Raw genomic sequence first — 16,195 nt, 5'->3', positions numbered from 1 at the left:
TATAAAATAGGTAAAAAAAATTGTCGTTTAACTTAGAGCTTTAGTAATGCTCCTATAAGTCTAGGCTTGTATTGAAACTAATATAATTTTCATTAGGATTATGATCTGATCATATCTCCATTTAATATAATTGTGTGACTTCTTGGTAATAATGTGAGTTTTGGTCACATACATTTGATCTGTTATTTTATTTTTGAATCTAGGAAGAACCGATGCAAAAGGTTCGGTTTGATTGTATTGAATTTGAAGGTAATGAAGTCGCATTGGCTATGATTAAATGAGGTTGGTTCATTAATAGGTAGTGCAAAAGGTTGGTAATAGGGTAGTGGGCATACTTTGATGGTCTTTTCAATTCAGCTTTTGCTATCTTTGACTAGTTAATTACTTCCCTTGCGTATTGGTAAGGCAACCTTAGTATTAAAACAGATAAAGAAATATGATAAGATGATATGGGTTCTCAAATATTTTGATATTTGTTCATCATTATTCATAGCAATAATACTACATTCATTTTTCATTCTTCAATTCCCTTACATATACATTTATGCTCATCGCTAATTATTAAAATGTAATAATTTGTCTCTTTGTAATTTAATTGCAATTTTAATGATAAGAATGCACCATGAGTTTTGAAAAAAAAAGGATTAGGGTTATGACTTTGGATATTGGTCTTATAGTTGGGTGTTGGAGACCAAGAATCAGATAATCAAAACACAAAATGACAACCTTAGCAATAAAAGTTACAAAATAATTAAAAAATAAAAACAAAACCTCAAATAACCTCAGTAATTAGAAAATTAAGAACCCTCTAAAATAATTTAATGATAAAATATTTGAATTAAAAACATTATGAATTATAAATTTCAATTCTGATTTTAGTATGAACTTTCCCACCTTTATTTATTGTCTAAAATAAAATAAAATCTTTTAAATATTCTTTCCATTAAAATGTCTATCCATTTCAAATTTGATAGAGTATGAACATAAATCCAACCAATAAATCTAATGTAGTTTCCTTGTCAATTTATTATATGACAACTATTCAATTGAGTACATTTATTTAATTAAACATTATTGGTCCCTTTCAAATTATACATATATTTTTTATCACAATATTTTTAAAATATATAAATTTATTTTATAATTAATTATTAAATTTATTCATCACCTTAAAATAAAATATCAAATTTATTTATAATAAAAAATATATTATTTATATAAATATATATATGATATTGTAAATTTGTGTTATATATTACCCTAAACAAAAAAACAACAACAACAGTATCAACATTTTAAATAAATATAAATTAAGCACACTATTTTACTTAGTACAACTAACACATAAATATTAATAAAAAGTTATTTAAACACATATAAATAGGTTTATTTAACCTCTTTTAATAAAGTATAATTATTTTTTATTTATTAATTAAATATTAATATATATATTTTTTTTTTCATTAATCAATAAATCTTTTATTTTATCTTTTTATAAATTTTTATTATTTTTATAGGAGTATTTAAATATTTATTATTAATTATTTTAATTTTATCTTATATATATATATTAACTTTAAAATATTTATTATTCTTTTTTATGTTTTTTCCTATATTAACATTATTTATTAATTATTTTAAAATTATTTAGTCTCAATATTTGAATATTGTTATAACTTATCTTTTTAACAATAAAAATCCTTTGGCACAAAAATAAATTAATTAATAATCAAGAATTAAATAATAATAACAACTCATTCATCAAAAAAAAATATAATAATCAAATTTTAGACAAAACAATATTCCTTATTACTAATATAAGTCATGAATCAAAAATTAAATAAAAAATTATTACTTTTATTTTTGTTAATATTAAATTAAATAAGAAAGAAATTATTCATAAAAATATTACAGGAAAATATAAAATTAATAAATAAGTTACTAAATTTTTTTTAAAAGAATAAGAATTTAAGAATTAATATAAAGTAATAAAAAAATTATAAATAAAATAAATTTAACTGGTTTAATTAATAAATAAAATGAAGGAGAAAAAATATATGTAAGCCTAAGTCTAAGTGAACTTTTTTCCTATAAATAATCTCTTTAAAGTAATGAATATCAATACAATATCCAAACGCGTCTAACCCTTATAATTCTGATGGATCCCCCGACCCGAACCAGCTAAATACCCTAACTTATTTTTCTGCTATTCTTTTCTCCTTCCTTTGGCTTCTCTCCCAGTGATCCGCTCCATCAGTGGAGTTCCCGGATCCTCTTCTTCTTTTCCAGCAGCCACAAGCCGCCGAGGCCATCGCTTACAACTTCTGTCGGCAGCCGACAGGTAAGAATAGATATAAGTTTGTATGATTTTGATTCAAATATTATTATGATTTGATTTTGATTTTCGGTTTCTTCATCATCCATGCTTAAATTCTCTTAAGGGCTTTCTGTGGTGTTGTTCTTTTTTGGGTTTAATTCATTTCTTTTGTTTTCTAATTCCACAGTAAACAATATGATGGCTTGCTTTAGGGCTTCATCTCTTTATGCCAGTCCAGGTAAACATTGTTATTTGTACTTTTGTGGTTTCTGAATCTGTTTCAGACTAAGTTTGTAAATGGTGTATTTTCAAATGGAAATTGAAGCCAGTATTCTTATTTCATTTACAGGTTTGGAAATGGGGGATTACCTTAAACCCAAAGCTGCAAATACTCCATGGCCAATGAAGATGAATGGTAAATTAATTGCATACCTATTCTTTGTAATGGAGGCATCTAGTACAATTTTAAAAGTTCTTGATTAACAGGCTTGCAGAAAAATGAAGTGCATTTTCCAAAGTTAGGATTATTGTCAAATGAAAATGCAAGAATCTGTGCATTACAACAGCATCCAAACGCGGAGTTCAAGTTAGATATAATTGAACGCGAAGAGAATCATCTTCATCCTTTAGTTAAAATGTGTGGAATTATGTCTGCTGAAGATGCCATCCTAGCAGCAGAATCAGGGGCTAATCTTATTGGGATGATTCTATGGCCTCACTCTAAACGTTCAATTTCTATTTCAACTGCAAAGGAGATTTCAAAAGTTGCACGCGAATTAGGGGCGAAACCTGTCGGGGTATTTGTAGATGATGACGCAGAAACAATATTAAGAGCTTCTGATGCAGCTGACCTTGAATTCATACAGCTTCATGGAGATGGTTCTCGGGCTGCATTTTCATCTTTGGTTGAAGAAAATCGACGTTTGATATATGTTCTTCATGCCAATGAAGATGGAGAGCTTTTGAATGATATTTCTGATGAAGATGGTGGTTTAGTAGATTGGATTCTAGTTGACAGTGCGAAAGGGGGCAGGTATATAAACTTATCCTCATTATCGAAAACTTTGACTTATGTTGTTTTATAAACTGAAACATTGCATTATATGTAGTGGCAAAGGATTCAACTGGTCCAAATTTAGACTGCCACCAATTAAAAGCAAACAGGGTTGGCTTCTGGCAGGAGGAATCTACCCTGAGAATGTTGCGGAAGCAATTGCTGTTCTTGGGCCACAAGGTATCGACGTGAGTAGTGGCATTTGTGGCTCGGATGGGTTGAAGAAGGATAAGCTAAGAATCGAAGCATTCATGAATGCTGTCAAATCTCTTCGTTCATGAAAGTAAGTTGAGCTGATTTGTTTAGGTTCGACTATAGTTGGTTTTTAATGAAAATAGAAATAAATTAAATTAGAGACTACATTAAAACAATGCCTTAACTGTTAATGGAAAAAGAAACCTATGTTGTAACCATACTATACTTCTTTGTGAATCATTTGAAAAGCCTTTGTCCATCCCTAAGTTGTTTTTTTCGTTATTTAATCTCAAACACCATTTGGGTCAATAGAATAATATTTAAATTCAAAATATCTTTGTGTAAACTCTGTCTTTCCGTAATAATTTGCTTAAATAATTTTTGCATAATAAGTTATTGCAATTTTTATATCTGATCACTTTTTTAATATTATTTTATTCCTTCTATCTATTCTTTCTTTTTCAAATCTTTATTCATTATTCTCATCTATTATATTTTTTTTTCTTCTAATTTCTTATATATTTATATAAAATTATAATAATAAAACATAAATTAAAATATATATATATATATATATTTTTTTTTTCCTCTTTCATTCAAATATTTTGTTATTTTCAATATCTCTCATATTATTTTATATGAGTTAATATTTCAAAAAATAACTTAATTATGGTTATATGTATATATTATTATTATTATTATTAATTTTTTTTTTTTTTGAAAGAATGTCAATTTTATTTACAAAGTTGGTCTATGGTGACCTTCCCGCAACCCTAATATGGACTGACGTGAAAAAATGTTAGTTTTATCATACCTAGATGAATGTATAATTTTTTTTTGAATATCAATATTTGTGTTTAAAAGGATTATTTTGTTCTGAAATTTAATATGATAAATTGAAGTTTGTAGAGTTTTAAGAGATTATTACTTAGAAACTAGTTACAACTGTTTAGAAAAAATTAGTTACAGAAATTAGCTGTTACTGTTTAGAAACCATACCTGTTATAAATAGTTTTAACTGATACATATTTCTTTCTTTACCATACCTACTATTATTGCAGTTTGATGAGTAAATCTCTCCTGCTCCACTTCTGCATTTTTTAGTGTGATGATATTGAATTTAGGGGTTAATGAGATGATATTTGAATTTATAGCTATTGAGTTTAAGGGTTTACCTTTTGAGATATATCTTCAAGCAAAATAAATGAAAAATATTTTGCAAAAACTGAGTTAACTCCTTTTTCATGTTAGTTTTAACGAGTTTACTATTAGATTTGAATTAGATTTGAATGATATATTATTTTCAATTTTCAACTTTCAACATTATTTTGATCTCTTGAGCTAGATTTGTAACTAGGAAAAATCAAAATAATGATTTGACGTCAATGCTACGACTTTATAATTTGTTTATGTCTTTCTCTTCATCTAAAACCGTTTTTTATCAATGTGGACAAAAGAGTCTTATATGCACGGTGTACAAAAAAAACATAATTTTGGAAAGAAATTATACGGGTTTTAATTATAATGTATCCATAATTTATAATTCAAATATTTAATGATATAACATTAATTTAGTCTGGTTTGCAGAAAAATGATGGAGGAGACAAATGTTTTCGATTCAAGGCGAATACTTGCATCCTTCATCATTTTTCGAAAATTAGTGTTATATCAGGAAATATTTGAATTATAGAATTTCATTATGTTATTTTTTACACTCTTTAATCCACAGTGACAAAAACGTCTTTAGATTAGAGAAAGACAAACAAATTATGAGATCGCGGCATTGAAGTCAAATCAGTATGTTCTTGGCTACGAATCTAGCTCAAGAGATCAAAATAAAACTGAAAACTAGTTAAAACTAACCTGAAAAAGGAGTTATCTCACTTTTGCAAAATGTTTTTCATTTGTTTTGTTTAAAGATAGACTCTTAAACTCGATAACTGCAAATTCAAATATCATCTCATTAACCTATAAACTCAATATCATCCCATAACAATATTAACTTATTATTAAGAAAAATGCAGCAAGGAAGCAATTGTCAGTTAAAATTATTTATAACAGCAGTATATATTTTAATTCAATTTATCAAATTAAATTTCAAATTTCAGAAGACAAATATTGATATACAAAAAGAGTTTATACAATTATCAAGGGAAACTAGTTAGGATAAAACTAACATTTTTTGACGTCCGTCTATATTAGGGTTGCGACAAAAATCGCGATGGACTAACTACTGTCGCGATCGAGAGAATGGTTACGACGACGGTTGCTGGTGAAGAGGGCGGCGACGGCGGTTGCTGGTGAAGAGGTCAGCAATGACGGTGGTTGGTGAAATGAGGAATGTAGGTAAATTAGGTTCGGAAAAAAAAGTCAAGATAGTTTTATTTGATGAGTATAGGTTTGAAATGAAAAAAAAAAATAGCTTAAAAAATATAAAATAAATACGTGGCATCACGTAGATACAAATCTAACCCCGTTAGATGACTCCTGTTATCATATATTTTATTGACAACTTTATATATAAAAATAGGATTTTACGACATTATAAATAAATTTGACACGTCGCTCCAACTTATAAATAAAATTTACGATCTTCCCATATTTTTTAAACCAAATCCAATAAATACCCTTATCATTTTTAAATAAAATACGTAATTAATAAGTTGAATCAACCTTGTCCACGGTGTTAGTGATTAAATATCCGAATTAAAGTTAGTCAAAATTAGCGATTAAATAAGTTGAATATTATAATATTCCATAAGAATATGCTACTTTAGTTTAAGTGTTTTAGTGTTTTCTAATTCAATCTAAAGATGATCTTTGATCCATTTAAAGTCCTTAATGGAAACTATGCATTATGCCCATATTGTGTCACTATCTTCAACCCAATTATATTCACTTTTAATAATAAAAATTATTAAAAGTAAAAGTAATTTTATTTTTGTTTGAGGATGAAAAGAATGATTGTTTTTTTTATAAATTTTTAGATTAAGTTATATAAAAAGAATTTGATGGAACTTTTTAATTAGCAAACATCTCATTTTTTATAAAATGAGGCAAAATATTGTAATAAATAAGTTAACATTCTTGATTTGATGGTAAAGAAATGATCTTTAATCACTGGAGGGTATGTGAATGCTTAGAATAATACATTTATGAGTGTTATTAAAGTGTAACATATTTTCCAAGCAGCTTATAAGTCTGGGTTCGAGGGCGATATATTTCGTTCGTCTGGTTAAATTGGTGGATGATATTTACGTGAAATATATGTTTAACTCACGAAAATTAGTTGCAATCCGAAAAAGAGTTATCATTTAAAAAAAAGTGTTTGACGGATTTCATCCATCGTACATTTTTTGGGGGTTTAAAAACACAAATATTTTATTGTTTAAAAATAAAATTGGTAACAATATCAACTATTTTATTTAAAATAAAATTGCAATACAGTAATATTATCCATTTCAATATTATATTTTCAAAAAGCTTAGAACAAGACAATTAAATAAAGTAGATAAAATTGTTTAGGATTTAAAAGAGAAACAAGCATTTACCATAAAGGTAGGCATTTGTAAAAAATGTAAAAGGAGATCTTCTTAAGAACTAAAACTAAAACTAAAACTAAAACCCACTTTCATTAAGGAACAAGTGTGTGTTTTTATTTTAAAAATGATCTCTTAAGCATTATTATGAATTTTAGATTATTAAGTAAACAATTATTGTTAATAAAAGGGAACATTAATCTTAAATAATTTTTTTATAAGGATAAGTCAAAATAAAACATTACAATGAACTTGTAGTTTTAATGAAGTTCCGAAATTTTATAAAAAACAAAACTACTTTTAAAAAGAAAGAAGGATTAAAGAAACAAACAATTGTTAGCTAAAACTTACATCCTCCTCCTCGTTCTTGTTGTTGTGTAGACGTGAAAATGAAGAAAACAAATCCCTCCCATTTATAGAAAATGAAGATTCAAACTTTTCAGCCACAACCAATAAATAAATAAAATAATTAACTAAAATGGTATTTATATGAATCATCAGTTCTATATGTAAAAGGATAAGTTCAATACACTCATTTTTATCTTATCTAATCTTTTGTTGCATTTTAGGAAATAATGACAGTAAATAAATAATATTGGTATGCTCTAAACATTTTCTATTCATTTATACTTTTGTAATCTCAATTTTTATTTATTTTTATAAATACTAAAATGTAAATTTGGATTTCTTATTGGAGTCAATCGAAAATTCGGACATCTTCTTTAAAATCTAAAAATTTGGGCTATTTTTTGTTAAAGTTATACAAAACGATTTTACATATTATCTACGTGATATTACAAATTTCATGTCACTAATTAATTACCGATATTTAACGAATTCTTTTGAAATTCGGAAGTTAAAATCATCCTTGAACTTTAGTGGTTAGGTGGTTAAATTAGTAAAATTGATTATTTATTTATAAACCACACATAAATAATAAGTTGCTATATTTGAAATCGTTTGAATAAAACTTTGTTTTCTAAATGATGAGAATTGATAAAATATTTAGGAAACAAATGACCCCAAATCAGATCAATTTGATATTTTTTTTTTAAATCATGTTTTTAATATGAATAAAATTAATAACATTTTAAGAGCCTAGATATTTTATTATTTAAATTTAAAATATTTGTTAAGTATCATACGCTAAAAAATAATTATTTTCTTGTTTTTTTAATATATTTTAAATTCAAATTTTAAAAAATATAATAATTTTGTATTATAAATCAATAAAATTTAATTAATGTAATGAGTTATAAAACTTTTTAAGAGTCTAGTGATGACTTTACCTGAGCCATGTATTATATTATTCTACAAGATAAAAATATATTTTAGAATATAATAAAAAATATATATTGAAATTATTAATAAATTTAATAAATTATTTAATTTTAAAAATTAAAAAAATATAACATAGAAATTTAATAATTTGATTAAAATATATTAAAAAAACTGAAAGAAGCAATCGGTGTGTAGGATAGATTGAAGCGACAAAAGGTGACCGCTTGGGAGGTTAAAAAGCATGCATAAATACAATACATGTAACCTCTTCAATTGCAAACTATCATTCTCTTTGATTTGCAAATTGCAATAGCTGCATCATCGAAGATCGATCATCTCTGTTCTTGTTTGTAGCTGATCAGATAGAGTGAATCAATCGCCGATCGTTCAATATGTGTGGAATCTTAGCTGTTTTGGGCTGCTCTGACCATTCCCAGGCCAAAAGAGCTCGCGTTCTTCAGCTCTCTCGCAGGTAACCGCCATCTCTTCCTCTCTCTCTCTCTCTCTCTCCAAACTAGTTTAAATTTGAAGCAGTTTTGAAATAATTTGAATATCTCAAATAAGGCGGTTAAATTGCTCTTGTGTGATATAGATTGAAGCATCGGGGACCGGATTGGAGCGGAATATACCAGCACAATGACTTCTACTTGGCTCACCAGCGCCTCGCCATTGTGGATCCTGCTTCTGGTGATCAGCCTCTTTTCAACGAAGATCGGAATATTGTTGTCACGGTTAGTTAATTCGTTACTCTCTCGACTACTACAGTACTAGATAGATTGATAAATCACTTTTATTATCAAATTAATGAATGAATGAACTAGGTGAACGGAGAGATCTACAACCACGAAGATCTGCGAAAACTTTTGTCGAATCACAAGTTCCGCACTGGGAGCGATTGTGAGGTTATCGCACACTTGGTGCGTATTCATTCTTCTTAGATTAATTAGTTTGATGTTCATGTGTTTATATATCAGTTTGATTTTATATCAATTCAATTCGATTTGTTAGTATGAAGAGTATGGGGAGGATTTTGTTCACATGTTGGATGGAATGTTTTCTTTCGTCTTGCTGGATACACGAGACAACAGCTTCGTCGTTGGCCGTGATGCTATTGGCATCACTTCACTATACATCGGTTGGGGACTTGATGGTAAGATCAACATCGCGTTTAACAGTTCCAAGCGATTTTATCTGTTTCATCGTTTCAAAATTGTTTTCAAATATAGGCTCGGTTTGGATTTCGTCGGAGCTGAAAGGATTGCACGATGACTGCGAACATTTTGAGGTGTTTCCACCTGGTCATTTGTACTCGAGCAAACAAGGTGCAATTAGGAGATGGTACAATCCTCCTTGGTTCTCCGACTCCATTCCAACCGTTCCATATGATCCGCTTCTCCTTCGACGTGCCTTTGAGAATGTAAGAACATTAACAACAATCATAATCTCCATTGGTTTGATAATGTAAGGAATCCTAACAACAATCATAATCTCCAACGTTGCAGGCTGTTATTAAGAGACTGATGACTGATGTGCCTTTTGGCGTTCTACTCTCTGGAGGCCTTGATTCGTCGTTGGTGGCTTCGATCACGGCTCGCCATTTGGCCGGAACGAGGGCTGCCAAGCATTGGGGAACTCAGCTCCATTCATTCTGCGTCGGTCTAGAGGTAATCAATCAATCAATTATAGGCCAAAATTGGCGAGCTCGGTTAGGATGACTATATATTATGTTCTAAGCAGGGATCCCCTGATCTGAAAGCCGCAAGAGAAGTGTCCGATTATATAGGAACAGTTCATCACGAGTTTCACTTCACCGTTCAGGTAAAGAACCTGCCTCAACTTGAACCCGAATATTCATGCATATACATGTTCTCGATTAATTCAGTGGCGAAACTTTACATCTGCCAGGATGGAATTGATGCCATCGAAGATGTGATTTACCATATTGAGACGTATAACGTCACCACAATCAGGGCAAGTACGCCCATGTTCCTAATGGCGAGGAAAATCAAGGCCATGGGGGTGAAAATGGTGATCTCCGGGGAGGGTGCAGATGAGGTTTTCGGCGGTTACTTGTACTTCCACAGGGCACCCAATAAAGAAGAGTTCCATCGCGAGTCATGTAGAAAGGTGAAGAAAACATATATAATCTTTGCTAGAAGAAACATATTACATGTTCTACATATCTAAAATCTCCGTGGTTCATGTTTTCTAGATAAAGGCACTTCATCAATACGATTGCTTGAGGGCTAATAAATCAACATCTGCTTGGGGATTAGAAGCTCGTGTCCCTTTTCTGGACAAGGAGTTCATTGAAGTTGCGATGAGCATTGACCCAAAATGGAAAATGGTAAAAAAAACTTCACCCAAAAAGAACTGAAATGGATAATGATGTGGGTTTGTTGTCTGAATCCATTTGAATATTGACAAATTCAGGTCAGGCCTGAAGAAGGAATGATTGAGAAATGGATATTAAGAAAAGCCTTTGATGATGAAGAACAACCATACCTGCCAAAGGTCTGTAACTCGGTTTGATGGTTGTATAATAATAAATGTTTCATAATATACTGACACTGTAGAGTTTCATTTCTTCAGCACATACTGTATAGGCAGAAGGAGCAGTTCAGTGATGGCGTGGGCTACAAGTGGATTGACGGACTTAAAGCTCATGCCGAGGAGCACGTATGCATTCCCTTAGTATTTTGTAGCTCCTAATTTGATTTCTCTTCGTTAGATTCTCTCTGAAATCGTGTCCATGTTTTGTACAGGTGCACGACAAGATGCTTCAAAATGCTGCACATATCTTCCCTCACAACACACCAAAGTCAAAGGAAGCTTATTACTACAGAATGATCTTTGATAGGCTCTTCCCACAGGTGATTTCGGACATTCAAGCTAATTGGAAACGAAAATAATGTTATCATAATATCTTTGGAAAATTGCCAAACTATCTCATCGATGTCCTCAATAATCTAATTAATCAAATCATGAACCAAATACCCTCTATTATTACTAGAACTTGATGAAATTACATTTTGCAGAACTCGGCTCAGATGACGGTTCCAGGAGGGGAAAGCGTAGCCTGCAGCACGGCTGAAGCTGTGGGATGGGATCCCTCATGGTCGAATAACCTTGACCCATCTGGCAGGGCTGCCTTTGGCGTCCACCTCTCGGCTTATCAGCAGACCAATGGAAACAATGGAAGTATGCCATTGAAGATGGTTAACGGTTTGGTGAGTAGCTAGGTAATGTAGTATGTACTTACTATATTATGGATACTATATTACCAGTATATCTTTAATATATAATAAGGTAATGTTAAAGAGTGGAAGTGGTGATTAAAATCACCATATGATGTTTATCTATATATATATTTATATAATATATGATTTGACATTTAGTGGACTAAGAATGAATTTAGGTGTATTCAGTCAGTCAGTCAGTGAGTCACCTTTGAGTGTAATGCTTACTACTAAAATATGAAAACAAGTTGGCATTAGCCAAATAAGACAGTTTTTAGATTAGAACTGCTAATTCTCTAATGAAAGAAGAGAGCAGTATAAAACAATTGGTTCCAGGTGTCGGGTAAGCCTGGAAGGCACCAATGGCTGCAGTCGGAGGAGTGATCTGGATTGGCCCTTTGGTCTGGGGTTAGGTCACCGCTGTAAATAGAAGGGTGGGCGTCTTTTCTCATGGCAGAGAGCCCGGTTATGTCAAGGAGGTAGGGTGGGTTCGTCATGTCCCTAATCACAACGTCCACCACGTTTGTCTGGTCCTGGTCCTGATTTTGGTAAGATGATCCCATCTTTGTCATCGGCTCTGTCTCACCATAACAGCTCCTTGTTGCCGCCCCCCACTCCATCGGGCTGTCAAGTAAGTCCATACATACCAATTCATTCAATAAAAAAGACTAAAACTTGAGTCATAGTAGCTCTTGATTGATCTCTTGTAGTAGAGAAACAAGTAAGAAACTTACTTGTAGTGATTGGGAGATATGGACTGGAAAAAGAGTCTGGTTCGTGAAGGGTCTAGATTAGCATCGACCCATGTTGCCCATGTTCTCATCCCCTTTTCCATGGCTACAACCCTGTCCATATCCTCGTACAATTGCCCTCCCCATTCCATATAATCCCACCCTTGAAGTGATCCTGTGTGAGTCCACCAATGGCCCGTGTCAAAACACAACACGTCCATCCCGTGCCAAGCCTTTGCATTCACCGATATCTCCCCCAACCGCAACACCCTCTTCCCTTGCGATGTTGAATCTATGTCCACTAGATACGGCGCCTTATAATAAGAAATCGTCACTCCATAATCCTGTTGTGCGTATATTTCAAATATCAGACACACACATATATATGTTTGTTTCAAATGAAAATAATAATAATACCTTACCAAGAACTTGAAAGTGGACAGAGGCTCTCCTCTCATCATCTGAGTCTGTGTAGCTGGCACCGCCGTCGATATCATACAGATCAACGACTCCCATTGGTCCCTCCCCAATGAATCACCCACGAACATAATCTGCTTCCCTTTCATCCGCGTCAGAAAAGTTACACCGTCAAACCTACAACACCCCCAATACAAATATCAATAATAATTCAATCCCAATTTCTTTCTATAACCAGACACGTTTAACATATATAAATCATTTAATTATGACATACTAATCTATATATATAAATTCAATGAATCATGACCCAATGGAGTCAACTCAGAGTCAAGAGTAGTAGTAGTAGAAATTTAAAAGAAAGAAGTCCAAAATGTGGGAATTTATAATTAAACATGTTATGTTTTAAAAAACCCAAAATCCAAAATCAAACCTAAAGAGCAGAAGAAGAAGAGGGAAAGATGTTTATACATACCTAGGTAGGTCGCAGTTAGTAGGTCTCCAGCGGTACTTAAGATAGTCGGAATCGGGACGGCCGTACAACTGGCAATTGAACTGGTCGTCGATAATGGGGCAGGCGGAGGATTCGTAAATGGGGTAGGAGTCATCTCGGACCCAGTTCCCGACGAAGATAGAGCAGGAGTTGGTCGACTGGAAAGATGGTCTCCGGTGGTGCAAGTCGCCGGAGTTGTGGTTCTTCAGCCCTGCAAGTAGAACCGCCGATACTTGCAGAGGAGACGCAATAATCAGAAAAAGGGTAGTACCCAAAATGGATGACAGAAAAGCATGGCGGGGAAGAGACGATGCGGCCAGAGGCATTATTATTATTATTAAGGAGAGAGAGAAGAGAAAGAGGAAAAGTGAAAGTATATGATCTGATAAAAGAAAACAGGACAGATAGAGAAAGGCATTTACGACTTTTATACAAAAAATAAAATAAAATAATAATAAATAAAAATGGGTGTTCTTGTTTTGTTGTTTTGTGTCGGAATTGCATGTGATGAACTGTGAATGAAGAAGGAATAGCTTGGACAGGGTTGGGATTGGTTCACGTGATATGAGATTAAAGAATCAGCTTCTTTCTTTTTTGACGGTGCCCTTGTCACATTTTCTTTCTAACACTAAAACTTTATTCTTATAATTAAACTAAACCCTATTTATAATTGTGATATTTTATTAAAATTTGCCTCTAATTTAGTTCGTTTTCAGTGTATGAGATTCAAATTTTGAATTTGTTACACAAAATTCTAAATATCAATCATTAAAATATTCTCACAATTTTTTTCTTATTTTAACATATTATTTTTTTCTTAATTAATTAACACATTTATAAAATCAAATGATATTTCTCTTCTTTTTTTTATTTTTTAAATTATTCTAAAACATGGTACACATTTCAAGACATACAAACATATATCACGTATATCTCAAAAATATAATTAATTTAAAATAGAAATACATTCAAATTATTTACGTTATAATTTTTTAGTCACTCAAATAAACTCATCAAAATTTTGTCCATTTCAAAAAAGTTTCAAACTGTTAAAATTTTAATAATTCGAGACTTAGATAATATAGTTCATATAATTAAAACGAACAAAGTTTGAACATTCATATATCAAATTGAGTAAAATATTAAAATTGGAAATATACAAACAAAATTCATATAAATCTTTATCAAATCGCATTAAATCTAATTCTAATAATCAAATTATTAAATTCGAACCATCAAAAATATATATATATATTTTTAAATTAACTAATTATAAATTGATTTTAACTTAAATAATTTATTTTTTCATTAAAAAGAATTTGAATTTACAATTCATTTTTTTATTAATAACTCACTATCAAACAAGTTCTTATAGAATTCATATTATAAAAGGTATTAAGTTTTAACTTGTAACCTTGTATATACAAAATTTATCATAACATAATTCAATTACATTTTGGAAGACAGGAGGTGAATGAAAATTTAAAATTCAAAAAAGTTAGTACATAACTACATATCGTGTTTAATTAAATGAAATTGGTACAAATTTTTGCCCATTAATTTCAATGTTCCTCTATTCGAGGGTTTTCGTGTTTATCATATATTCTCTAGAACAAAAACAAAAGTTATTTTTTATTAAATAAATAAAACTTACTTTTTATTTGTTATTCGTTGCTTTGTAAACGATCATTGGAATTTGAAAGTAGGAAGAAAGAAATTCAAAATCCTGTCTAACTAACTAGTTACATTCTCCAACCTCTTTAAATAAATTAATTAATTTTAACCCTTTCATTAATTATTAGTGGTGGTAATTAATTTCAATTTGTTAGTTAGTTCATAGTCTAAATAATTTGAATTTTGTATGTTTTTTTTTTATTTATTTATCTTGTTTTATTGGTTTCAATTTGTTTTAGGAATAAACTATAGTAAATACGATATATTGATTTTTTAGATTTTGAGGTAATAATTGAATTTTACATATACAAAGAAGTATATGATTATTTAAAATATATAATTTTGAAATACTTTTTTATTAAAAAAAAGTATTTACACTCATGTCCTCTGTATTTGAACATTTGAACACTTTAGTTGTACTAAACAATTTTCTAACTCAGTCTCCTTTCTCAAAAGTTTGATTCTCAATATACGTTTTAAAGCGTTCAAATTGTATGTCGCGATTAAATCACTCCAAGTAACAAGCTTCCCGGTTCCAGCCATTGCGCCATCAATACAAGCTATTCTTCAATTTTCTCCATCAAACTTTAGGACTATCATTTAAATGAAATAGACACAAATTCAATACCTGAAACCTTTTATAGTCTTCTGCAAATAGATCTTCAAGCCTGATGATCATTGCTTATTCACTATTTTTGGGCCCTCTGAGGCTCTGATCGGAGCTCCTTTGGCCTCTTTTGACATTTCGACACATCTCATTAGTTTGGTAAAACCATATGTGTTCAAAATGTCTAGAATAACCTCTAGAACCAGATTTTTTTTTTCGGTTTCTCATTTTGACACAGCTTCAGCTCCAGACCCAAAGCGTTTTCAAACATGATTATTTGGTTTATCCTATTTTCTAATCCAAACCGTGGGCAGATTCTAAAGAGGAAAAAAAACTGTCAAAATTTGTTTATTAAATCATTAAACTGTAGTAGGTAACTTGACACCGAGATTTAAATTTGCCAGAATGACACTGTGAGTGTGGGGACATATATTGACTTTGGTTTCGGGACCAACTTGTCTAGTTCATAAGTAGGATCATTCACCTATTTCTGAGGTTTAGGTTTAGGAACCCTAGAACTTGAGATTAAAATTGAGCCCATGATTTCTTTTGACTGTTGCAAATGTCCATGTTTTTAATTTGTCTCCGAGTATATACATACATACAAATTACAATAATATACTCAATTGGTTGTGCCCAAGTAATAGT

The 16,195-nt window shown here is 30.7% G+C and overlaps 3 protein-coding genes across 4 annotated transcripts; 2 read left to right on the top strand and 1 right to left on the bottom strand.

Moving 5' to 3' along the window:
* Nucleotides 1–2,225: 2,225 nt before the first annotated feature.
* LOC124928171 (N-(5'-phosphoribosyl)anthranilate isomerase 1, chloroplastic-like) lies at nucleotides 2,226–3,803 on the top strand. 2 transcript variants are annotated; one of them, XM_047468699.1, is made up of 5 exons: nucleotides 2,226–2,341; nucleotides 2,505–2,555; nucleotides 2,667–2,732; nucleotides 2,804–3,350; nucleotides 3,427–3,803. In XM_047468699.1, the coding sequence occupies exons 2-5, from the start codon at nucleotides 2,513–2,515 to the stop codon at nucleotides 3,650–3,652; spliced, it is 882 nt and encodes a 293-aa protein (XP_047324655.1). In that variant the 5' UTR covers nucleotides 2,226–2,341; nucleotides 2,505–2,512; the 3' UTR covers nucleotides 3,653–3,803. The 2 variants fall into 2 exon arrangements, with proteins under 2 accessions (XP_047324655.1, XP_047324656.1); XM_047468700.1 differs by lacking the exon at nucleotides 2,226–2,341 and having other exon boundaries at nucleotides 2,430–2,555.
* Nucleotides 3,804–8,714: 4,911 nt separating this feature from the next.
* Nucleotides 8,715–11,706, top strand: LOC124928172 (asparagine synthetase [glutamine-hydrolyzing] 1-like). Its single transcript, XM_047468701.1, has 12 exons — nucleotides 8,715–8,858; nucleotides 8,979–9,117; nucleotides 9,208–9,303; nucleotides 9,395–9,536; nucleotides 9,613–9,803; nucleotides 9,889–10,050; nucleotides 10,124–10,513; nucleotides 10,599–10,733; nucleotides 10,820–10,900; nucleotides 10,979–11,065; nucleotides 11,152–11,259; nucleotides 11,425–11,706. Exons 1-12 carry the CDS (start codon nucleotides 8,779–8,781, stop codon nucleotides 11,626–11,628), a joined length of 1,815 nt encoding a protein of 604 aa, XP_047324657.1. The 5' UTR covers nucleotides 8,715–8,778; the 3' UTR covers nucleotides 11,629–11,706.
* Nucleotides 11,707–11,735: 29 nt separating this feature from the next.
* LOC124928170 (protein PMR5) lies at nucleotides 11,736–13,662 on the bottom strand. Its single transcript, XM_047468697.1, has 4 exons — nucleotides 13,249–13,662; nucleotides 12,779–12,950; nucleotides 12,360–12,700; nucleotides 11,736–12,249 (listed from the first exon to the last, which is right to left on the bottom strand). The coding sequence occupies exons 1-4, from the start codon at nucleotides 13,590–13,592 to the stop codon at nucleotides 11,922–11,924; spliced, it is 1,185 nt and encodes a 394-aa protein (XP_047324653.1). The 5' UTR covers nucleotides 13,593–13,662; the 3' UTR covers nucleotides 11,736–11,921.
* Nucleotides 13,663–16,195: the final 2,533 nt, after the last annotated feature.

Source organism: Impatiens glandulifera, chromosome 2 (genome assembly GCF_907164915.1).
Source record: "Impatiens glandulifera chromosome 2, dImpGla2.1, whole genome shotgun sequence".
Classification (NCBI taxonomy): Eukaryota; Viridiplantae; Streptophyta; class Magnoliopsida; order Ericales; family Balsaminaceae; genus Impatiens; species Impatiens glandulifera.
The sequence above is the reverse complement of the archived record's forward strand: the minus strand, read 5'-3'. Positions and strand labels throughout refer to the sequence as shown.